The sequence below is a fragment of the Monodelphis domestica genome, chromosome 2 (assembly GCF_027887165.1).
Source record: "Monodelphis domestica isolate mMonDom1 chromosome 2, mMonDom1.pri, whole genome shotgun sequence".
In the NCBI taxonomy this organism is placed as follows: Eukaryota; Metazoa; Chordata; class Mammalia; order Didelphimorphia; family Didelphidae; genus Monodelphis; species Monodelphis domestica.
In genome coordinates, this window is record NC_077228.1 from 26,259,727 (window position 1) to 26,284,682 (window position 24,956).

Consider the following 24,956-nt stretch of genomic DNA (forward strand, 5'->3'; position numbering starts at 1 on the left):
CAAAGATTTTTTTTTAAATAAAGAAAAAAAATTCAGCAAAACCAGCCCAGTACATAGAAAAAATCTGACAACATATGCATGTAGTGCTTCCCTGCCCTTCCCCCCCCCCCCAAAGTAACCCTCTCCCCCACTCTGGTCTTTCCATAGTCCTTGTTTGGGGCCAAGCTTCTTATGGAGATATTTTATAAGCATCTCCCTTTCCATCAACACTGTTGGAGTCACTGTGGATGTGGTGTTCTTGGCCCTGCTGCTTTCATTTGCTTCTCTTCCATTTTCTCATTCATCTCATTTGTTTTTTTTGTAGCCTACCTTCATTGACCACAGCTTCCTTAGCTTTTCCCCATGGGTTGGGTATCTCTTTTTTTCACTTCTTCTCTACCACAAAAAGGGGGATATACATATTTTGGTGTTTGTGGAACCTTTTCATCACTAATCTCTTTGGGTATATACTCAGTAAGCATTTTGCTCACTTTATTTGAATAATTTCAAATTGCTCTCTAGAATGGTTATGTCCATCCACAGCTCAGCTCCACCAATAATGCTCTAGCATTCAAGACCTAGTCCTTCTGAAAGGAACCTCGTAAGTGTCCTTGTCTGAGCACCCTCCCTACCGGGCAACCCCTTCTCTTTTGTGGGCTCAGAGACAGATCCATTTGTGAGCATCTTCTGACAGACACCTGGAGAAAAGGAATACAGAAAGGGTTTTGTCCTTCAGCTGTTACATGCATTCGGACTGAGCTGTTCCTGAGACTGGTCATTGATGGGCCCTTCACATGTTGGCTCAGGTCTCTGTGCTGTTTTTTATTTAGGTGCCCAGCTGGTGCGCACCCTAGTCAGTGCCCAGGCAGTGGCTGGCTCAGTCCAGCAGCAAGTGGATCGACCCTTGCGGACCAGGCAATCCTCTGAATGCGTAAGTCTGAGCCCCTCAAAAATTTGCTGTTCTACCAGTTAAAGGTTGTTAGGGTCTGCCTGTGTTTGGTGGTGGTCCATGTGCTTAGTGGGCTTCCAGGGTCCCCTGGCTCCTGGAGCATTGCCTGGGGCAGCACTCTAGCCACATGAAAGGGGCCGGGGCCAGGTTTCTGCCCTGGGAGGCCTGGCTCTGGGTGACCTCTCCAAGCTTCAGGGTCCTTTTTTGGAAAATCATTGGCATCTTCTGGCTGTTGTGGGAGAGGTGCCAGATTGTAACTGTCTCCATGACTAGTCTTCGATCTGTGCCTTACGTGGGTGTTCATGGCAAGTGTCTAGAATGTGCAAGTGTCCATAATTTAACTGGGAACTCTCTCTCTTCCCTGCAGTCTGATTCACAGCCGTCATCTTACTCTCCACAGCCCCCGCCATTCCCCCAGAACTCTTCTCAACCAGCTTCTCTTGCCCAGACCACGCCACAGCCCATAGCCCAGCCCAAGCACGGCCCACCACAGGCGGCCCAGCCTCCCCATCAGGTCCAACTGCCTTTGTTTAACTTTCCCCAGTCACCCCCAGGTCAGTACTCGGCCCTGCACAACTTGGGACTGCTGCAGGTGCACCCCCCCCACCCCATCCCTCTCCCAGGCGCCACCTGGCCCATCCACGGCCCCGTGATCCACTCGGCACCGGGGAACCCCACCCACCCCGCCGGCGTCCCGTTCCCCATGCAGTCTGGTGGTAGTGGTACCACCAACAACCAGAGCACTGTGAGCCTGAACGACCCCAGCATCATCTTTGCACAGCCCGCTGCCAGGCCCCCCCTGGGCATTCCCACTTCTCACGAGGGACACTGGCACGGCCCCGTGGCAGCAAACTCACTGGTGAACAATGGTGCCGTGGGGAACTCAGGTAACCCTTCCCTTCTCTCTCCTCTCTCTGGTTTGGTGGCTGGGGGGCCTGTGGATTACAGTCCAAGGAGTCGGTCTGGTTCATGGCATCAAGGGCTCTGGGTTAGGCAGTCACAAGAGCTGGCCGGAGGCCTTTCTCCACCCCCCATTGGCAGGGCTGCTGGGTACGAGTCCTCCCTCCCTCAGATCCTCAGTTTCATCCTATGAAAAATGAGGGGATTGGATTTGGAGGGCCTCAAAGCTTTCCTTCAGCTCTGACAGCCCTGGATTCTGTGAGGCTGCCACAGTCTGACCCTCCGTTCAGTAGTTTTCCAAGGGAAACGGCCTGGTGCTTAGGGATGTCATTATGGACAAGATCCAGAATCGTGTTCGAATTCAGAGGATCCAACACTTTGGTCATTTGAAACACAAACTGATAAATGTGTCTAAATTTGATAGGGAAGAGCTAAAGCTCAGAGTTCAGCACATGCCAAGGAAATTTTTCTTCTCATCATATTAGGGATTTGAGAACAGCCTGAGGTCATGGGAAAAGCACTGGAGTTGAATCCAGGAATCTTGAGTTCAAGTCCTGGTCCTGACATTTACTTCATAGCTGTGACTATGGGCAAGTTTCCTCCTCTAATAGAGAATGGGCAGCCCATTGTCCTGGACAGGGGCCAGCTGGACGAGTCACTTCATCCCTTGGTCCTCCAGGCTTCTCTCTAAACGAGAGTCATAGATGGATGGCATATATGTGCTGGTGGAGAGTTTCCACCTAAGGAGTCCCTTCAAAGATCAGAGGACCGCTCAGACCCCGAAAGGGACGATCCTACGACCTGAGGGTTGCCGCCTGACTCTGAGCTGTGTTCAGGAAGGTGCTTTTTAGATTCCAGAGCACCAAGTAAGACTGAGATTCATGAAGTCACAGAATGTTGGGGAGTCAGCGAGGGGAGGCCCCACCTAGCTTGGCCCCAAGGGACATTCTCCTCCATACCCACCCCCACCCCCAAGCTATCACTGAAGGCCTTCCAGGGAGAGAAACTCCTGAAGGCCTGGGGCACAGTAGGACTTGGGGCAAGTTCTCTCCCCTAACTTGCGGATCTTGGTCTCTTCACCTGTAAAAAAGGGATGAATGGACGTGGACGAGCCCCTTCATAGGCTCCTTGTGAGGAAGGGGGAATTGTGGGGCTGTTTGCACTAGAAGGAGCTCCTCCTTTTGCCTTTTTACCCCAAGCCTCCATCTCCCTCTTTGGAACTGCCCTCCCCCTCCCCATGTAACTGGAAATTGTGACCTGGGGAGATGAAGGACTTGCCTTAGGTCAAGAGAAATTCACAGTAGAGCTGAGCCTGGAAGCCAGGGCTTCTGAGTCCCGTCACAGGACCATCTCAGGGCCCCAGAGACAAGTTTCTGCTAGTGATGCCTCAGCTGTCCCACAAGGTGGCTTGTCCTCACTAGGCACCTCCAGGTAGATGCTGGCTGACCCCTGTCAGGGGTATATCAGGTTAGGTGGGTCTTCTCCAATCCCCTGGACATCCAGGGTTCTTAGGGCAAGTAGATGGATTCTGGGGTCTCTGTGGAGCTGAGAAAGGGAAATGGTGGCCGTAGGGCTGCTGTGATGCTGGACCCCGAGTTCTGACCCATCTGTCTCTTCCTTCCCTTTGGAAAGCAGATCAGGGCTTTCAAGGACAATTTGCAAAACTGACCCCTCCGATTCCTTGGGATCACGGGGCCCCCGCCCATTTCCCTATCCTCCAAGCGTCGTGGCCTTACGGCGGCGTGCCTCAGAACTTCCTCCAGCAGGGGAACGCCAGCTTTCAGCCGAACAAAGCTTTCTACCCTCCAGGTACTGTGATTCTTCACCCGCCAGTCACTGGGCAGGGCTGCTGCTGCTTCTGTGGAGAGCAGGCCAGGGTCTCGGTCAGGAACGGGAGTGGCCCTTGAGCCTGTTCCTCCAGGGGACAAGGCTGGGAGCGCTGGGCCCGGAGGGCAGTGGGCAGGCTGGCAGCCCGTGGAGGGTTTGCCCTGGGTGGTGAGTCTCACCGCTAAGAGGAATTCCAAGTCACAGTTTGATTGTTTCCCCTAAAAGTCATCTTGGTTCTTACAGGCAACATATGAGGTCTGGGCTTTATTCCTCAGTTGGTCTGGGCTTTTCTAGAGAAACAGAGAAACTATTTCCTACCCTCCCTCTGGCAGTCAGAAGGATAGTGCCCACTGCTGTGAGCTTCAGGTTTGACAATTCATAAGTCGCACTCAATACTTGGTACACTCATATAACCAGAGCCTTCCTCACTGCCCAGCCAGCCGCTCTCCAGGCCCCTTGGGGAGGGATCTTCTAGAAGAGGGAGCCAAAAGCCTCCTCTGCTGCAAGGAGCAGCAGACACCACGCTCACTTGGTTGCCCTGGACTTAAGGGACACTGAGCTCGGGGCCCTCCGGGCCCTGATGGGACAAGGGTTTTTGACCGAGGTTGGGAGAAACCTTTCAGTCACGCAGGGTTCTGGGGGTACGCCAGGAGTGTGTCCCAGTTGGCCTTCCCCTCCACCCCACCCCCATCTCGTAGAAACGAAGGTTATGTGCTGGATAACTTCAGAACCAAAGTTAACACTAGAGAAAGGTCATTCTGTGGACCTTCAGGGAACAAGTCACTTGAGGGTCCTGGTTAGGCAGAAGGTCTCTGAATCCTCCAGAGCGATACGCAGGCCCCTAGCTCACAGATGTAGCCATGTCCCCAGGCACCCACCCAGAGGAAATGGCCTGAAATAGAAATAAACCCCCTTTATTTTGGTTGGTTTGCAGCTGGCCCACTGATGCCAAGCAACCCGAGATTCCCTCTGCTGTCTCAAGGGCACCCGTCCCTCAGCTTGAACTACATCCAGCAGAAGAAATGACATTTCATGGAAATCAAAGCAAATCAGGTCCTGGATTTAACATTTTAACACAACTCGTTTAGATACAGATTATTTAAATTTAAGACTGTTTTTAAAGTGTATCATTTGTATATAGATACAAGCTATAGTTTTTACTAGTATCACCAAAATGAGTGATACAAATTTCATCTATTTTATTACCCTATTTTTAAGGGACTTTTGTGTTTTGTTTTACCTTGATGAACTGTAAAAAGAGAGAATTTAAAAAAAAATTAAGTTCTTTATTTTCTATTAGCTGTATTCATACTTTGGTTGCTTCAGACTTTATATATATTGTTCTTAAAAATAAGAATTAGGAAGGGATTTCATGTGTTTTAAAATTTGTCACTTCTATTCTTTACAGAACTATGTAGTGCCAAAAACTTTTTAAAAGGAAAAAAAATAAAACAAAATTGCAACAACAGGAGTCCAGGTTTTTTTCTTCTCGATAGTTATCGATTGAAACTTCAAAGGGAGAAAGTCAGTTTGCTGGATCTGGAGAAATTCCATTTTGGTCCTCTTCCTTCTTGAGCCCCACTAATTAGGGTTAGGTCATGGAAGGAGAGCTCAACCCTTTGCTTTATCTTCAGTCCCTGGCTCTTTGAAGAGAAAAAAACCATAGGAATTCTGGAAATAACTGGAAAAACAGTGGGTTTGGAGTCAGAGGACCCGAGTTCAAATCTCAACTGTTGTCCCTTCCTTTGTGATGGCCTACTTCTCAGGGCCAAGTTTTCTCCTTGGTCAATAATTTCTCGGGTTCTTTGCTTCAGGCTTTTGCTTCATCGGAAAGGGGGAGCATGTCCTGGCCACCCTCTGCCAAGGTGTTTGCCAGAGTAAAGATTTCAGATAAAAAGGTGATCCTGTGATTTGGGATGAGGTACTGCTGGCTGGTGATGCTGCCCTGGTGTGAAGAGAGCTGCCTGGGGCACTGCAAGTGGGGGGGAACGGGACGGGGTGAGATTTGAACCCAGAGCCTCTCGATGCCAATTGCATCACAGTGCCCTTTCATGTTTTTCCCTCGGTCCTCAATGCCTGACCTAACCCCAGAGATTGAGGTGGAAAGAATCTGTGTCCCTGCAAAAACTCCAACATCTTAGCGGAGGGAAGGGAAATGACCGTCACTATTGTCCCTAAAGAACTTTCTTACTATGTTTATAAAAATAGTTTTACAAGTTTAAAAGTTTGCAAGGCATGTTGCCTGTTTACCTCATTTGTCTTCACAACCACCTTGAAAGGTAGGTGCTACTATTATTTTTATAGATGAGAAAACTGAGGCAGAAATCAGGTCCTATCTCACAGCTGTTTGAAGTAGGAATTGAATTCAGGTCTCCCTGACTCCCAGTCTAATACTGTCATCTACTGTGCCCATACCAGTGCTCTGTCCCGAAGCATAGGATGCATAGGATTCTGCTTTTACTTATCCCTAAGAGGACAACATTGTGGAACGTTTGTAGCTTAGACGAGGTTTCATGACTGAAGTGCCTTCATTTCCACCTCTGGGTTGGGGAGGTGTGGAGAGCCTGGCTGCTAGTTTGGAAAAACTAGTTTGTGAGGCTTCCAAGCTGCCTCTGGGTAACAGGCGTAGTGTTAATGAGCACAGAGGCAATCTACCAGAAGAGGAACAGTGATCTCCCTGTCATGGCACTGGCATCAGGCTCACGGCAGAGCACAGGGTTTGTCTGTTAGTTTGGCGGACCTCGATCAAGGTCTCGAGACATTACCCATCAACTACAAAATCTGGCTTGGTCTCAATGCCCCTAGAAGGAAGGAGGCACTCTGGGTAAACAAGTGGCCGTGTCATCCTGGATTTATTCCCAGGACTTATTCTGTATAGATAATACAGATAAAACTTCTGGCTTCAGTTTCCTCATCTGTGAGAAAGTTGGATGGTGATCTTTTCTTGGTCTCTACCAACGCCAAATTCTGCAATTCTAGTTTGGTGACCATGAAGGATCTAAACCCAATGCCCTCTGGCCTTATTGAGACCATGAGCCTCAAGGCAAGAGCTTTAGCTACTGTTTTGGACTATTTAGTTAAATACTGGGTGGATGGCATCAGAATCCCCGAGTGGGAAGAGTCCTGGGGGGCCAGCTAGCCAACTCGGACTGCACAAGAAGCCCCTTGACAACATCCTCATCAAGCCACTGGCCTCTCCTGGAGTCTTTGCCTTACATCATCCACCCTAAATCTGCCTTTTTGCAAATTCTGCCCATTGCGCAGTCCTACATTTTGGGGCCAAATAGAAAGTCTAGTTCCTTGACCACATGACAGCTTTTCAAGCATATCTTTAAAAAATGTGAGACTATTCATGGAAAGTTCTTTGCCCGTTCCTCATCTCACATTACTAAACCATCTCCTTCCATTATCTGCTTTACTCTACTCCTCGCCTAGACTAACCCCTCCACTTGCAGTAATGATCCTATTACATCCTGCCCTCTCCAGCAGATTGGCCCCTTTAGCATCTCCACTCTCCCTCCAAGATGGTGCCTTCTCTGCTCATTCCATACATCCCCATGTCTCACCCATCCTTAAAAACCATCCCCTAATCCTACCACCCATCTTCTAGCTTTTGTCCTATCTCTCTTCCCTTCTTGAAAAAGCCATCTCCACTTGAAGCCTTCACCCCACTTCGTTCAGCTGGAACTGAGGGTGTCTTGATCACCAAATCAAGTCCTCCTCACGACCCATGCAGCATCTGACACTTAATCTAGATACCCATCCTTACCTCTGCTGGTTTGCCTGCCCATCAGTTTCCCTGCTTCTATTATTCCTTTTAACTGTGGGGGCCCCCCAAAGCTGACATGGGCCCCGTCCTCTTTTCACTTTAAATAATCTCAGTGATTTCAGTGGCTCAATTGTTAATATATAGAGCTCTACTTAGCAGTCTCCGGCTGACTGGCATCCCAAACCTGAACTCATTGGTCCATCCCCCATTAAGCCCTCCTCCCTTCTAAAGTTGAGCATTCCAGCCAGCTGGTTCCCAACCTGGTGCCATCCTTAATGCCATCCATCACTCTCAACAATCCATCTTACACTCATCTGCCACAGCGACTCTTCTAAAGCCTGGTCTGACATTATCCTTCCGCAGGCCACTTGATGAACTGCAGCAGCTCCCTAATGCCTTTGAGGTAAGTTTGGCATGCAGAGCCCTAGCCACCTTTCTGGCCTTCCTAGAGTTGGCGACAGCTGATCTCCACACAGAATGGTCGGCCTCCTTGAAGACTTCCCACCTAATTCCTTCCCTTTTGAGTACTTTCCATCCATTCGGTGTCACATATCACGTATGTCTCTACGTACATGTTGTTTCCACCACTAGAATGGGAATGCCTAGAGAGCAGAAACCAGGCTTTTGCTTACCTTGGTATCCCCCACCCTGTACTTTGAGATGCTTAACATGAATTCATCATATTGATTGCTATTCCTTTACATAATCTTTATGGCCCAACCTTGAAGCCCTGCACTGTCCCGGCTGCAACACTCTGGACAAAATGTGGCTCCTGGAGGACAGCACAATATTCCAGGTGTGGCCTGATTGGGGCTGAATCCAGTCTCTCAGCAAACCTTATTGTGCTGAGCGCTGGGGGTACAAAAAAATCGTCCATTCCTACCCTCAAGGGGCTCACTAGCCCTGGTCAGGATGCCTCCCCCAAGGTATCCTAAAGCTGCCATATCACACTACTGATTCCCACTGAACTTGCAGCCCTCTGGACCCTTCCTCCCCAATCCCCAGAGTTCTCAATGATTTTCTGCCCAGCCACATCTCTTATCTCACACTTGGAATTTGATTTCCTGAACCCACGTGCAGTACTTAAATTCAGCCACTTCCCAGCTGTGTGAGCCTGGGAAAGCCACTTACCTTGTTTGCCTCAGTTTCCTCATCTGTCAAATGAGCTGGAAAAGGAAATGGCCAAGAAAACTCCAAAAAGAGTCACAGAGAGTCAGATATGACTGAAAGCAACATCGAAGTAGAACTTTGCATTTATTCCTGCTGAATCTCCTCTGAATAGATTTGGCCCAGTATTTGAGTCTGGAGATATCTTTTTGGAGCCTTCAATGGAGTCCAATCAGGGATCTCCAGTGTGTTAGATACCTGGGCCAAGGCTCGCCTCGTAGGTTTGGCCAGATATCCAAGAAAGTAGAAGAAAGCACCTATGGCAGAAATCCACAGGGCACCGGATCCAATTTCTGCTTGCTTTGGTTTTCCCACCTAACCATAGCTGTTGCTGTACATGCTAGCAACACATCCTTATTTCAATAAACCTGGTTCCCAGATCAATCCTATGTATTTACAACCATTATTCTGAGAAAGGGTCTGTGTGCCGGCTTCATCAAACTGTCAAAAGGGCTTAGTCGAGGAAAGCCAAGAAACGTCTGTTCTACCAAATGCTCTTTCCAAATAGCTAAGTACTGTGCTGACTGACTAAGCTGACTCATTAATAACTTTAGTTCTGAAAATAATTTTATTCAACAACGGAGAGCTCCAGTACTCCGCCCTGGAGTTCACCTGCCCCACACTGCCATGTTAATCATCCTAAAGCCCCAATGAAATCAATGAAAACGACTGTCACGCCCTATGTGAAAGCCTAGGGTTAGCGTTCAAGGCCTTCCATGTGGCTTCCTTTCCTTACTTTCAAACACAAAAAACTGACTTACTGGATGCCTTGGAAATGTAGCCTGCCTCTTCGTGCTCATGCTAAACTGTTCTCCCCGCCCTCCTGGGCAAGGCTGGCTCTGGTGCTGCCAGCTCCCACCCTGGCTGCCTAGAGCTGCTGGTGTGTACTCTGTAGACACGCCACCTCCCTAACATTCTGCCAAGGCCATCTAGACGGCTGAACACCTCGAGGAATGAAACCTGACCTGTTCGTGTGTGTGCCCTGAACAAGGGCCTCCGCACAGAGTGGGTGCTAATATACTTTATAAACAGGATCGCACTCATTCACCCTGACATGAGATTACATCGCCCATAAGCTGTTCTTTTGCTACTTTACTGTAAGGAGTCCACGAGCCCCCTAAGTCTGTGGTGGCGGGACCATCTCGGGCCCGAAGGCACCCAAAGATGCTGCTGGATGAGTAAGGCTGGGCCGCCGGACTGTTGTTGCAGAACGCTGAGCTAGAGAGGAACCTCCAGTCAGGAGAGTCCAACTTCCTGAATCCTACGGAGGAGAATTTCTCCTCCAAGAACCTAGCCCAGGTCAGGCGGCCAGAATTCAAGGTCCAGCCTGCTGAATCCCAACCCAGGATCCTTTCCACTGCTAGCAAAACAAGGGGCCGGTCTGTGTGCCCCAAGAGAGGGGTGGCCAGTGGCATCGCAGCAGAGGCTGCCAAACAGGCTACGTGACGCTTACGACAGATTACAAAAGGAAAGGGCAGGGACATCACTCCCTACAGGTGATCACAGTTTACTGTCTGCAGATAAACCTCGTGATCAGAAAAAGAAAATGGGGTACAAAAGGAGTCATGGCAGCCCTTAGGGCGAAACATCCTGATCCTCCCCCCAGACAAATGGGGAAGGATCCAAAGTCCACGTCACAAAAACTCAACACGGCTCGGCTTAGGCCAGTTAAAAAAAGGTCATAAAAACCAGGGCAGGGGCAGAAAGAGCTGCAGAAGACACAAAGGCAGCTGCCACAGGGGTGGTGAGGCCAGGCCAGGCTGGCCTCGAGGCTGTGCCTTCGGAGCCCAGGATACTGGCAAGCAGACGGGCATCCCCTACTCATTCCCCCGCCGGCTCTTCTTGTGGCTTTTCTTCGACCTGCAAAAGCAGCACAAATGACTTCCCTCAGAACTTGCCTTGAACTCATTGGCTTCATCCGTGAGTGGTGGAGAAGCAGTTCCTGTGTATTGGGCCTAAGCTCTCAGCCTCACCCTGTGGTGAGCACCAGGGACGACATGCAGGCAGGCCTCCCAGGGGGCCTCAGCACCCACAAGGAAGCTAGCACCGAGAGCCATGTTGTTTCTCAAGCTGATGGATGAGAACTGAAGAAGCATCTATTATGTGCCAGACACTGAAGAAAAGCTTCTGTTCTCCTAGGGGAGACCCCACAGGGACCAACACTGTTCTAAGGTTTGCTTTACAACACCCTGAGGTGGCAGGTGGGGCCCAGCCAATGCTCTTCTCCCAGGCACCACATCTGAACCCAATCTGTGCCTCTGGGGCCAACAGTCTCTCCTGCGGCACACCAGGAATCTGCGTGTCTGACACGCCGGATGGGATCTTATCCCCTCACCCCCCATTACAGAATTTGGAGAAACCCTTCATGCTACCATTCAGTGAGTACCTTTCAGGCGACTTTGAGTGGCTCCTGTGTCTGTGGCTCCGATGATGGCCTGTGAGAGGCAAAGACAGAGAGATGGTGGATTCCTGGGAAACTGTTCCCACAGAACCTTTTTCCCTTGAGCCGTAGGAGGCTCTGCACCCTGGAGGTCATCCCCAGCCCTGTGAAGCCCTGAATGGCATCACCAACTCAAAGACTCCCAGCCCTAAGCCCCAAACGAGCTGAGGAAGGCCTTCAGGAAGGCCCCGTGGTTTGGGCCCTGTAGCTCAGCAGACAGCATGGCTGCCCCTGAAGAGCTGGGATACCTGGAGATTTGGATCGCGAGCGGTGGCGCCGTTCTCGGGATCGGCTCCTGTGGCGTCTTGGGCTCTTGCTGCGATGTCTTTCTCGACGGGGGGAGGGACTGTTGGGAAACAGCATGAGAAGCAAGGCTCACAGCAATCCCAGACCCTGAAGATGACCCAATGCTTGCACCTGAGGCCTGGAGAAAAAACACCTCCACAGGCCACAGCAGAGTAGGATTCTGCCCCAGGTCTGCCACTTCTAAAGCCACCCACAGCATTTACTGTACATTTACCACAACTGAACCAAATCCATCCTCTAAGGAGTAAGAATCTTACCTCCTCCTTTTGGGAGACCGGCTGCGTCTGTAAGGGAGGAAAGGAGAATGCCTGAGTGTGCACTGTCACCCTCATCCCCAAGCAAACCGCAGCCTCTGGGACACACGAGGGTGGCCTATGGGACCCCCATTACCTCCGGGGAGATCGGCTCCGGCTTCGCCTGTAGCGCAGCGTTGGGGAGCGACGGGGCTTGTCCAGGTCTCGGTAACTTCGCCGACGGTGATCTGGGGATGGGGCCCTCTCCAGCTGAAAAGAGACAGACCATAGGCAAGTCAGTGCCTTGGTGGGCTTTGAGGAGAACCCAAAGCTCCCGCTCAGCAAGGACGCTGTCCCTTAAAGCCAACGAGGGATGACCCCTTGTTGGTAGTGCCAAGTGCCCTGCCAATGGTTCTCTGCAAAATAAAAAGGCTTACACTACTCTTCGGTGATCCATATAGTGGCAAAACCCCACCAGCTTTTCTATTCTCTATCTTCCACTGGATTCTAGATTATTAGAAAATATTCCCACTTCCCATCAACAAATCCATCTCTCTCTGCCTTTAGGAAAGAAATTGACCCACAACCACCACGGTGATGCCCCCCCCCACCCCCCCCGAACAAAGCCAAGGAAATGCCCACAGCCCCAAGGGAAGGGCCCAACAAGGTACTCCATGGCATGCAGCAGGACAAACAAAAGGCCCTATCTGAGGAGCCGAGGGACGTATGGAATGGCCAGCATGAGCTGAGGCAGAGGGAAGGAAGCAGAGGTCAGAGAACATCCAGGACCAAAGGCAGAGTGGGAAACCAGCAAATGGCATCCACAGAACCAAGGGAGTTCGCTTAATCCCACTCTGACGTGACATGGGGCAGACAAGAGCTCCTAACAACAATGTTTAAATAACAGTGATTCTTTAAAAAAAAAAAAAAAGAAGCCCCCACAAACATTAAGTGTAGCTTCCTCTAGGAAGCCTTTCCTGATTTCTCGCCTGCCAGTGAGAGCGGTTTCCTCCTAGAGAATGCTTTGTATTCCTCTGGGCTGACTTCTCTGTGTACATGCTGGTCTCCCTGCCTCACTGGTACATAGTCAGCAAATAGCAAGTGCGTGCTGAAGCTAAGAGAATGTCAGAACGCATTGGCATCATGGTACCTACTCCGTGCCAGGCACTGTGCTGATAAGGGGCAGAACCTCCCTCGAAGCTCATCACTGGGCCCCCATGCTGTTGTTCTGACCATCTCCTGCTGGCCCATGTGTACACTCCACAGGCTTCTGTGTCCTTGTCCCCCTTAGACTCTAGGCTCTTTGAAGGCAAGGCCCCAGTCACCCATTTCTTTTGTCTCTTCACAGTCCTAGCGAGTGTCCACTCTACCCTGAGAGTGCCTGCATGGCGCCCGCCATGCCGGGGGGCTCAGGAAATGGGCAGCTGCACCCAGAACAGAAGCTTTCCAGCCTCCCATCTAAAAAGCGCCTGACAAGGATCAACTTCCAGGTACCAGCTGACAAAGGTGGGAGGAGATTTCTGCCCTCTCTCGGGGGTCCTGCCCAGGGTGGTGATTTTACTCAGTGGAAGAAAACCATGAACTTGTCCGGTGATAGTGTGTGGGTCAACAAGTTCTAAGGCAATCATGACCACTCGCCTTAGAGGGTTCAGGGCAAGGATGCCAACCTCAGAGATGAAAACCAAAGCCCAGGGAGGAATCCCAGCAGGGAGGGGCTGGAGCCAAGACTCTGCCCACCTCGTCACGGCTACTCTCTCAGGGGCTACAAGGGTGAGGTGGGCATCAGGACGGTCTACAAAGTGGGCTTTCACCACTTACAAAATGCTTCGTGTGTGATTCTCAAAGGATTTTTTCAACAAAACTTTCTGAGCAAGGTGGGGGTGTGGGGAGACTTTAACCCCTTTTTATGGAAAGGAAAAAAAGGTCCAAAGTGGTAAAAAGCACACAGCTAGTGTGTGCTACTGAGGAAAAGCCCCAAGTCTCCTAACCCCAAACCCAGAACTTCCTACCCACTTCTCCGGCTTTCTAAATCATTTGTGGATGTATGTGGATACAGATATAGATATAAAGCCTTTTCCTTCTATTTTAGAATCAATACTGTGTATAGGTTTATTGGTTCTTAAACAGAAGAGCGGTAAAGGCCAGGCAATGGGGGTTAAGTGCCTTGCCCAGGGCCACACAACTAGGAAGAGAATGAGACCACATTTGAACCCAGGACCTCCCAACTCCAGGCCTGGTTCTCAATCCACTGAGCCACCTAGCTGTCCCCCCATAATATTTTTAAGTATACAAAATGAAATGTATAGAATTACATTTACATAAAATTATATAGAATTACATAAAGAAAATATTCTAGTAAAATATGGTTAACAAAATATTGAAAGCAAATTAAAACCAAGTTTGCAAACCCATTTAACTGATCTGGGGACTTCAATCCTGGAATCTTTCAAGTGAAAACTCTTACCCTCCTGTGCTGCCCTCTCTCACAGAGGCTGTACCCAGGGGCCGGGCAGGCTCCTGACTCCAGGGGGAGTACCAGGGGCACACATGCCCAGTTCATCTGGGGACAATCAGGGGAAGGGAGGGGAGGGTCTGCGTCCTGACCTTGTCATCATCGTCCTCTTCTTCTTCCTCACTGGACTCCACATCATCCATGTCCTCCTCCAGGGCACTGACTCGGGGCTCTAGCTGCTCAGCTTCTTCCAGCACATAGCGCTTCTGCAAAGGACAGAGATGGGGGGCATCAGGCCCTCCCATTTCAGGAGCCCCCACAATACCTGGAGAAGCACTAGAAGATACTGGGACTTATACAGAAGCCAAAGGGAGAAAGAGCTGGATCTACAGCCCAGGCCTTCAGTTTGTTGTTTCTTTTTAACTCTTACCTTCTGTCCTAGTAGCAATTCTAAGAGCAGTAAGTTTGGCAATGGGGATTAAGTAACTTATCCAGGGTCACCCAGTTAGGAAGTGTATGAGGTCAGGTCATCCTATCTCCTAGCTCTGGCTCTAGCCACTGAGCCACCTAGCTGCCCCTAGAACACATTTTTTTTTATTTTAGATACATATTATTTATTATATTTAGAAAAGATTCATTCTAATGCTTTTTTAATTTGAATAACACATTTCCACATAAGTTTTCCAAAGCCACATGATCCAAATTGTCTCCCTCCCTCTGACAAGCAATTTAATCTTATATGTATTATCACACAAAACATGTTTCCATGTTATTCATTTTTATAAGTGAATAATCTGATAAAATCCAAACCCTAAAACATATTCCCAGACAAATACGTGATAAATCAAATGCTTTCATCTGCATATATGCTCCAACAGTTCTTTCTCTGGAGGTGGAGAGCATTCTTTTTTAGAAGTCCCTCAGAATTGTCCCCCCAGAACATTCACTCTGTGTCGGGTACAACTCTAAGACAGAAGGGCTCAAGGGCTGGGCAAATGATTTGCCCAGCGTCACTGGGTCATTTGCAGCATCTGAGGTTAGATTTGAACCGAGGACCTCCTGTCTTGTGGTTTGGCTTTCTATCCACTGAGCCACGTAGCAGCTCCAGGGCTTTCATTTCTAATGTGAGACAACATGGCCATAACTCAGTCTATACACAGTGGATAAGAGGTAACCACTGGAGAGGGGAAGGCACTAGCACTTGGGAAAACCAGAAAAGGCTCCTTTGGGAGGGGCCTTTTGAGCTGAGTCTTGAAGGAAACCAGGGATTCTCAGAGGTAAAGGTGAGAGGAGGGAAAGGAAGGTCTCCCAGGCAAGGGAGACTGTAAGCACAAAGGTATAGAAGTGGGGAACAGAACATCCTGTATGAGCACAGCCAGTAGCCCAGCAAGGTGGATCGGTAGAAGTTGACTGGAAGGAAGGAAGGGGCACCTTGTAAGAAGCTTCATGTGTCAAATAAAGGAGATGGTATTTGGGCCTCTGATTTCGAGAAACAGCTGACCCGTAGTGGCTTCTGCTTTAGGGGAATCATCTTGGCAGCTGTGTGGATGGATCAGCGCTGGGAGAGGCTTGAGAGGAGGCCATGTTTCAGGCAAGAGATGGGGAGGCTGAGAGACAGCATAAAGTGAGAAGAGGTAAGCCTGGATGGCAGCTTAAGTGTAGGCCTGAGTTCAAATGAGGAGTCAAGGAGGATACCAAAGTGGGGAAGCTAGGGGCCTGCAGGGACAGTGGTGACATTGAGAGAAACAGGGAGGATGGAAGGAAAGATAATGAGCTCTGCTGAGGGCATGATGAGTTTAACATGTTCAATTTGTGGTGCAGGACAAGCTCATGATAAAGAAATCTGGGCCTCATCTGCAGAGAGATGACTGAATCCACAATGGAATCCAATCCCCTGCACCAAAGGGCAAAGCCCAGGGTCCTAGAAACATGGAAGGACTGGAGTTTTGTATGTGTTGGATATGTCTACTCAGGCTGCTTTAGTGGGACAGTCCCCAAGGGCCCCAAAGAAGCGAGGTCGCTCCAAAACATGATTAGTTGTACTGGAATGTATGTCCATGTCCTGGAATGCTTTACTGATGCAGCTCCAAGAGGAGCTGAGCTCCAGGGAAAGCAAAGGAGATAAAGAGAGCAGATCTGACCACCAAATGAGATGGGAGAAATGGAGAAAGGAAGAAGATTCAAAACACAGTTACGGGATACCCAGTTAGAGGAAATGACCCCAAGAAGGATCCAACAAAGGAAATGCAGAAAGAGCAGCTAGACAGAAAAGAGAGCCAAGGGGAAATGATGTCTCCAAAATCCAACAGGCAGAAAGTGAGAAGCGGAGGCAAGCGGAGACCAAGGTTAGGCAGCCCTTTCAAGCTTATCCATGAAGGGGAGGAGAAACAGTGGATAATGATAATATGGCACTCCTTAGTCCAGTCGACCTCCAAGAGAGTCCTTCTGGATCATCCTAGGTTCACAGAATGGGGAGCTGGAAAGAGCCTCAGAGATGAAAGTGGGAATCTCCAAATAAGCAATGACTCTGAGGCCTGGAAGTCCAGTCTGTGGCTCCAGGTTGGCCTTTAACTAAAGAGACCTAGGACCTCAAATGATTTCCAAAGAGGCTGAAAGGAGATTTCAGAGAATTTTGGGAGCTGGAAGGGTTTGAACAAGAAACACTCTTGTTTAACACCCTGGCCAAACTCAACCTTCACTTACAGGCCTTCAATGTCAGAGAACTTCCACTTCCTTGAGTCTATTTCCCCTAGGAACAACTCTCATCTTTAGGAAGTTTCTTCTTCATATCGAGCCAAAAATAACTTCTGTGCACCTTCTACCTATCGAGCCACACAGAGTATGTGTTAAATATTAAGTACACGAACAGAGACCCAAATCCTCAACTTGGTCCAGAAGCACTCATCTGTGGCTGCAGTGCTGACCACTGGCTTAAAAATTAACCTGTATTCTAGTGACTTTCTTGAAGTTGGCCCAAGGCTCAGCCCTGTCTGTTATACATCTTAGCCATGGGAGCCTGGGAAAGTCATTGAACTCAGCACTCTAGGCAACTCTTAGAAGTTGCAAAGAAGTTGCCAGCCTACCCTTTTCAATACTCTTAAAGCTGGGGTTCCTCACCTTTCTTTTTTTAATATTGATAACTATATTTCTCTATAATTGGCTTCCTCTGTAATCCTAGATATTTTATTTTGATTATAACATGATTCTGAGAAAGGGTCCCAAGGCTTCTCCAGACCACCAAAAGGGTCCAAGACACACAAAAGAAGAGCCCCTGTTATCAAGGCTTATGCACTAGCCCATTGAAGTGCCATTAAGAGTCCAGGCCAACTTAGAACAACAATGTAGCCTGAGTAGATAGCTCCAGGCAGGGGATAAAGGCCTAGGCTCAACTAGCACAGCAAGTAGGTGGGGTCTGCCTGCCCCATGGGGTAGCCACACGCTGCAGAGTTATGTAAAATCTAACTTGTAGCAGGAAACCACAGACAGGGGAAGCTGATACTGAAATCTTCCAGTAGCTGCAAAGCTGTCTTGTTTGTGTTCTAGTAGAGAGAAAGCTGGCCTCAGAGCTGGCAAGATCTGGGGTCAAATTCTGTTATAGATCCTGGTTGTGGGGCATTGGGAAAGTCATTGAACTCAGTACTCCAGGCAACTCTCAGACTAGAAGTTGCAGAGAAGTTGCCAACCTGCCTTCTTCCCACAAGCTCCTCACACACATGAAATCCCAAGTCAAAAACTTATCTCTAGACTACGTGAAGAGAGAAATCAGACTTGCTCTGCTTGGCCCCAGAGGACAAAACCAGGAGAAATGGAGGGGGATGTTCTAGGAAGGTAGATCTGAGGTCCACATAAAGAAACACTTCCTAACAATTAACAGGGTCCAACTGCAGAATAAGGGGTTGCCAGAAAAGAGTAAGGTTCTTCCTCCTCCCTGGAGGTCTTCATGACTACTTGTCAGGGTCATTTTGGAAGACATCCTTGTTTAGAAGTGGACCACACCTCTGAGGCCCCTTCCAGTTCTAGGAGCAGATGGTTACAATGGACTTTGTCTCATAAGGTGAGGAAGACAAATGAAAATCAAAGTAGCAATTGCAGCTGGACTACAACCCCAAGTCTGGAATCATTATCCTAAGTCACCTGGGGGCAGAGGGATGGTGGGCGAGGAAAGCCGACTGTACTTAGGTGGGAGCTTTTGTCTATTGCTGAGTGAAATGTTGTTCTCGTTGATTCCCAGCCATTCAGGGCCAGGCTCAGGGAAATGAGGCTGCTGTTCCAACAAGAGCTCTTGTCCCTTTGATGGAATTTTCCCCTCAGAACCCCACTTTCCTCCACTGCACAAATCTCTCAGTAACCACCAGTCCAACACAAGCTGCACCTTGCATAGGGACCTGCAGCTAGGTTCTTTCTAGGCTGCTGTTCTGGCAGCAGAGAAAAACTAAACAGTATGACTCTAAGTTGGCAGCCTACATGCCCATGAAAGTCATTTTGTCTGACCCTCTCATTTGCCAGATGTATACAGACAGAGACCCAAAGGAAGGCTGGCCCACAGTGAGGCTAGAGTCCCAGGACCACAATCTTTCTGCCAAACTATGTGACCTGAGTTTCCTGAAGCCATTAGGGCTTGAGTTTTCCCTTCTGCCCCACTGCCTGAGGAAATGTCCTTTTCAGTTTCCATGCTTTTAAACACAAAGACCAGTCCTGAGGCTCAGTGCCAGATAGAGCCCAGGATACTCTGCCCAGGGGACATCTGTCTCTTACCTGAAGCCGGGGCAGGATGATGTCACAAACCCGCTCACTGTGTAGTAGCTCATCAATAAATTCATCCACGTGCATCAATTCAAATTCTGGGGAGAAACAGCGAACAGCTCAGCCCAGAAGAGTGCCAAGCAAGAGTGGGAACCTGGAGAGATTGACCAAATCTAGAGCATCAGAAAGGAAGCCAGAAAGCCTGGTCCACCTGGCTGGTGAGAAACAAAGGCCATGACCAGAGCCCTGCAAGTTGGTTCTGACTCAAAGTAAGGATTTCCCTAAAGTGAAAGCATTCCAACAATGAATTCTACCCAGTCACTGGGGATACAGAATAGACACAGCCCCTGTTCTCAAGGAACATGGACTCACTTTAACTGAATAACAAATGAGGTATGACATGGGGGGGGGGGGGAGGCTGAAGAAGGAATACATATTTTAGACAGAGTTCAGTCAATCTACAAGTATTTACTAAGTGTGTCCTGTGTGCCAGGTACTATACTAAGTGCTGGGGATACAGAGAAAGATAAAGGACAGTCCCTGCTCTCAAGGAGCTACTTACAATCTCATGGAAGAGAAAATATGTAAAAAACTATGGACAAGCAGGATAGAAACAAGATAAACTGAAGGGGGTCTCAAAGGAAAGGTACTTGCGCTAAGGGGGAATCTCCTGCTTCCTGCAGGAGGTTAGGTTTTAGTTGAGACTTGAAGAAAGCCAGGAGGCAAAGATGAGAAGAAAGAGTATTCCAGGCCTGGGGCACAGCCAGGGACAATGGAGGGTCACAGGTGAGCAACAGTAAGATGCCATTATTCCAGATCAGAGTAGCTTCAGGTTCTATGTGAAGGTTTGAGACTGACTTTAAGTAAGGGATGAAGGACATAGAGCCCAGGTGGCTTTTCCCAGGGTGAGGAGCACCTTCCCACCTAAGAAAAAAAATGGCCAGGGGCATAAGGCACCATTGCTGGGGCTCCCCTTGGCCAGGGTCCTCCCACCACAACTGTCCATGTGGTTAGCCTTTTCTCTTCCCCTCCTCCCCAACTCTCTTGAGTGAAAAGATTCCTGACAACTTAGAATTTACCTGCTAATTCTGGAATCTCATGATATGCCTTCAACTAAGTAGCCACTGGGAAGGATGGGGAGACATGTGGGTTAAACAAGCATGAGACAAGAGTCACTGACCTGAGCACAAAAAACTCAGCAGCACCACACTCACCTCCATTTCGGTTCTGGCTCTTAATTTTCCGATAGTCATTGTATAGAGGTTCTAAATACTTATAGCAGTCAATGGCAGTGCCCGTCAGCCTCATGTACAGGGCCCCCAACATGCGGACATATCTGAAAAAAGAAGTCAATGAAGTAAGTGGCCACCCCAAGATCCAGGAAAAGGCTAACTCCCTCCAGATAATTAGCAGTCCTCAAAACATACAAATGACCTGTCAAGACCTCTACTAGGCCCCAAAAAGACCCTAGGCAAAGGACACACATGCTCAAAATATTTGTGGCAGCTCTCTGTGGTGACAAAGAGCAAGAAACTTTACACAGTAATGGCTACAACACTGTCCATATAAACCACTCTGAAAGACTTCAGATCTCTGATTAAGGCAATGAACTGCCATGGTTCCAGGGGACCAAGGATGAGGCCTGCTACCCACATCCTAACAAAGAGCTGACAGACTAAAGATGCATTTATGTACATGGCCAACAGGTGAATTTGTTGTGCTTGACTACATGTTACAAGAGTTTTGTTGTTCTTTGAAATTGGTAGTGGGGGTAAGAAGGAGAGAAAATAAATACTTGTTAAATGGAAAATGAAATGAAAAAAAGTATAAAAACCATATAACTTGTTAGTTTGACAGATGGTTGTGCCATTCACCAGTTGTGTTAACTTAAGCAGGTGACTTGTGGAATTGGTTTCTTATCAATTGAGGCTCACCCGCCTCACAGCCTCTGCCTCCCAGGAGGGCCAAGAGAACAAAGTGAAATACACAGGTGCCTAAAAATGTCTATGGGATAAATTTATATAAATGTCCCTTAAATCTTATTATTTTCATGATCTCCCTTCTGGAAGAGGAAGAAGCTTCAGCTCACCAAGAGCAGAGGCTATATGCCACCCTCATACCATCAGCCATCTTTGGTGAAGGCTCCTTCCTCCCAAAAGACCCAGTCAAAGACCTGGTTCCACCACTCACCCACTGCAACTGTGCCCAGTTCATTTAAGCCTCAGTTTCTTCAATTGTAAAATGAGCAGTGACAGTTTTAATGCCTACCTAACAAAAGGAACTAATAGCTGCTCCTCATCACCCCTATACCTTGTGTCTCTAGCTCACTTTTAAGTTTTACATGGAATAGGGCAGCTAGGTGTCTTGGTGAATAGAGTGCCATGTCTAGGGCCAGGAGACCTTGGGTTCAAATCTGACCTCAGATACTTCCTAGCTGCATGACTGGTGACAAGTCATTTAACTCTAAGTGCCTAGCCACTCTTCTGCCTTGGAATTGATACTAAGATAGAAGGTAATGGTTAAAAAAAATTTAATGCCAAGACAGAGCATAAGAGTTTAAAAAAGAAAAGATTTCCATTTAGCTCCTTCCCTTTCTCCCCCCTCCAAAGCACAAGTGTTACTGCTCCTCCCCTTTTACACTTACAGCCCAGAATTCTACAGTCAGTGAACATGAGTGGAAAGGAAAGTTACTGTGATAAAGCTTAAAGCATAGGTAATTGATTCAATAGGCTCTGGGGAGGTTTTTATATTCTTGTACACTGTCAACTTGACTCAACAGTGATTATTTGTTGCTGTCCCTCCAGGCCCTTACCATGCTCTATTAAATCTCAGGGAGGGGCAAATCTCAGCTCAGAACTTCTATACTAGCTGTCCAATGTGGTATGGACTGACATTAAAAGAGAGTGAAGTCCCCATCACAGGAGGCATTCAAGTGATGAGTAGATCAATCCTTGATTGGCCAGAAAGGCCAGACATCTGCTGCCATCTAATCCTATTAACTACAGAGTCCTGAGCAGAAAGGGACACCAAATGGTCAAACACGGGTCAAACCTTCCCCCACAATGCAGGAGCCCTCTCTACAATATTCCTAATGGACAGCAAGTGGCCAGAAGCTTCCTGCCTCATCAAGGCAGACTTCTACCAAGGAACAACTTTACCAGCTTCTAAATTCTTCTTTCTAAAGGTGAGATGAACCTGGTCTCCTCTGAACTTCTACCTTCTTATAGAATGGGCATGACCCACTTCCATATGATGCCCCTTCACATATCATAGTTTACAACCCATGTCTCTCCTCTCCAGGCCAGATTAAGCCCAGATCCTCTGACTTTTCCTGCTAGGAAGCCTCCAAAATGTTGTCAATAAGATTCTTAAAAGGTGACAGGATCTGGCCGGTGCAATTAATTTATCTTCCTCCCTCACTTTTTTTCCCCCTAACTCCTTTTTGACAAAAGTGACTGGAGATTCTTAGGAGAAAAGGATGAGGGGAACTGAATTCTATACATCATCCCTAGAAAAGGGCTTTAGAAATGGAAAGCACCTTGGTGTGACCATCTAATCCCACTTCCTCAATTTACTAATCAGGGAACTGAGGCCCAGGGAAGTTTGACAGAATCATTCAAATATTTTTCACTAGAATTTAAGATCATTCCTTTTTAAGGTCTACTGAAAAGTTATAACTCGATAAGGAAGTAAAGACTAACAGTATACCAGAAAGGACACAATTACCATATAAAAGAAATTCCTGTCATCAAAAGTGACCTCAGGAGATTAATCTGCTGGAGACTCACTCCTTAGCCAAAGCTGCATTGTTCCAAAGAATGGGCTATTGGGGTTTGCATCTTTCTCACTTACTTGAAATCCTCATTTTTAATGAATTCTACTATGATATCCTTCTCCGGCTGTATTTGTAACATCTTCAAGGTCAGGCACAGGAAAGGAGTTGGCTTGATGTTGCCACCATACACGCCACCCACGAACCTCAATTCCATGGCTTTATCCACAACAAGCTCAGCTGAATTCAAAAGATAAAGTAATAAGGAAATGATCAAGTTAACCAGACAAACCTGCCAAAGTTTTCAATGGACAGAAGCATGGTTTGGCCCTCAGCTCTATACATTCATCAAATGTTCACAGGAAACTCTTAAGGCATTGACTAGAAGAGTGCCTTTCCCTTATCAATAGCTCTGCCCATTCCTAGAATCTCAAAATAAGAATAGATTTTAGCCTATGAAGGCCAACATTCTAATTGATAATAGCGCACACCCCAGGATGGTTTTCTGAGGCAATGCTGAATGATGAAATGTTTTATTTCTATTTTTTAAAACCCTTACCTTAGGTGCAGCTAAGTACTTGGCTTAGTGGATTGAGAGCCAGGCCTAGAGACTGGAGGTCCTAGATTCAAATCTGGCCTCAGACACTTACTAGCAGTGTGACTCTGGGCAAGTCACTTAACCACCATTGCCTAGCCCTTACTGCTCCTCTGCCTTGGAACCAATACATAGTATTGTTATTATTGTTATTGTCATTATTGTATGTGTTGTAATAATAACAATAATATTAATAATAATGTGTCTGAGGTCTCTCTATCCAATGAGCCACTTAGCTGCCCCAGAATGACAGAATGTTAGTCCTTTCATGTCTAGTTGGATGAAGGGTTAAGTTTAGAGTTCTGAGTGCTTTCCCCCTAAAATTACTTTGTAGGTTTTTTATTGACTTACTTGCAGCTACACTGTTCAGTCCACCCCAACCCTCCAGCAGACACTAAGTCCTGGAGAACAGGGCCTATTTTAAACTTTTTAGGCCCAGTATTGAGAAGTATGTGGCACACAGCTTAATAACAGTGTGCTAAGATGACTGACTAATTTTCTTACTCTAAGGGAGCTAGATGGCAAACTGTAGCTGGAGTCATGAAGATAATAAGTTCAAATGTGGGTTTAGATACTAGAACATAACCACTTTCTGTGTCAGTTATCTGTACAATAATAGCAACTACTTCCTTGGGTGATTTGAATGAAACCAAATAGAGGCAGCACTGATCATAAAGTTTTTCCTGACATTAAACAGATACCTGCTGCTTCCCTATATAGCTCATATACTTCTTCCACATGTTTTTGTTGAGTCATTTCAGTCATGATCCCAAGTAGGGTTTTCTTGGCAGAGATACCAAAGTGATTTGCCATTTCCTTCTCCAGCTAATTTGACAGAAGAACCTGAGGCCAAATTTTAATGCAGGCCTCCTTGATTCCAGGCCTGGCTATCTACTGAGCCACCACCTTGCCCACAGCTTATGCTAAAGAGCATCCAAGGGCACATATCAAACATGATACCTCATTCCTGGATGTGGGATAGGAAATATGCTAGAATGAAATGGGGACCGGCCATGGTGTCCAAGGTGCTGCCAGTCTTCTCTAGTTCAAGTTCAATAATATCTGGGAATAAGAGGCCTCTGAGACCATCCAGCTTAGGCTGGATGTGAACACATACACAACCAGGGGAGGCAACCAGGTACAGAGGCAAGAGACTGGAGCCGGAGGAAGACCTGGGTTCGAATTCTGCCTCTGATGCTTTCCAGCTCTGAAATGAGAACTCGATTACATCAGCTTCTGGAGTTCGCATAGTGATAGGCACTGATTAAGCACCTACTGTGTTGCCAGGAACAAGAAGACCCGAATGCCCTCCAGAAGCTTGTTTCGACTCGAGAGAACCTAAGTACCTCGTAGGCAGGGTCGGGCGCTGGGGTACAAGGACAGGGTAGAGCCTCAATGGCTGTTCTACTTGAAAGAAGCAAAAGGCACTGAGGCACTGGGGACCGTTACTGCCCTAAACGTCAGGGCCTGCAGTAGCTCCCGGGGCTCTCTTTGAACAATTGCTCTTAAACGGCGCTCAATGCCTGCACGGACGAGGGGGAAAGAGTAGGTGAATACGAGGGGCACCCTACTGTCTGAGGAGGCCCATCCCCGCAAGGAGACGCTCAAGGCGGGTCAGGGACAGACCCTCCTTCCCCAGCTGCTCACCTGTGAGCCCGAAGCACTCCTCCTTCCAGTACTTGGACTCATAAATTCGAGTCCGGATGATCTTTTCCACCAGGTACTGCGGATTGGTGCCGTGGATGCTGTGAGCGTCCTTTACCGTACGATTCGCCATCTTGGGAAGCTGGCGGCGGCGCCTCAACCACGGCACTTCCGGCGGCC

The 24,956-nt window shown here is 48.1% G+C and overlaps 2 protein-coding genes across 10 annotated transcripts in view; one reads left to right on the forward strand and one right to left on the reverse strand.

Moving 5' to 3' along the window:
- The window catches only part of TUT4 (terminal uridylyl transferase 4), a 74,857-nt gene extending 69,736 nt beyond the window's left edge, over positions 1-5,121 (forward strand). For 7 of the 9 annotated variants that reach the window (XM_056815126.1, XM_056815124.1, XM_056815127.1 and 4 more), the window contains 4 exons: positions 810-910; positions 1,296-1,815; positions 3,464-3,637; positions 4,590-5,121. In XM_056815126.1, coding sequence (XP_056671104.1) covers positions 810-910; positions 1,296-1,815; positions 3,464-3,637; positions 4,590-4,681 — 887 coding nt within the window. In that variant the 3' untranslated portion in view covers positions 4,682-5,121. Of the gene's footprint in view, positions 1-809; positions 911-1,295; positions 1,816-3,463; positions 3,638-3,898; positions 4,022-4,589 lie in introns of all 9 variants that reach the window. The other 2 variants (XR_008916039.1, XM_056815128.1) reach the window with 2 other exon arrangements.
- Positions 4,921-24,913, reverse strand: PRPF38A (pre-mRNA processing factor 38A). Its single transcript, XM_001362072.4, has 10 exons — positions 24,780-24,913; positions 22,618-22,777; positions 19,980-20,101; positions 18,778-18,863; positions 14,175-14,288; positions 11,728-11,840; positions 11,595-11,621; positions 11,280-11,377; positions 10,978-11,026; positions 4,921-10,451 (listed from the first exon to the last, which is right to left on the reverse strand). Exons 1-10 carry the CDS (start codon positions 24,907-24,909, stop codon positions 10,409-10,411), a joined length of 942 nt encoding a protein of 313 aa, XP_001362109.1. The 5' UTR covers positions 24,910-24,913; the 3' UTR covers positions 4,921-10,408.
- Positions 24,914-24,956: the final 43 nt, after the last annotated feature.

Excerpts from the sequence above, each read along its gene's own strand:
- PRPF38A (XM_001362072.4), bottom strand. The coding sequence starts at position 24,909 with ATGGCGAATCGTACGGTAAAGGACGCTCACAGCATCCACGGCACCAAT. Across the intron at positions 11,622-11,727 it reads CGGAGCCGATCTCCCCGGAG|ACGCAGCCGGTCTCCCAAAA; the intron begins GTAATGGGGGTC and ends CCTCCCTTACAG. Across the intron at positions 11,378-11,594 it reads CGGTCTCCCAAAAGGAGGAG|TCCCTCCCCCCGTCGAGAAA; the intron begins GTAAGATTCTTA and ends GTTTCCCAACAG.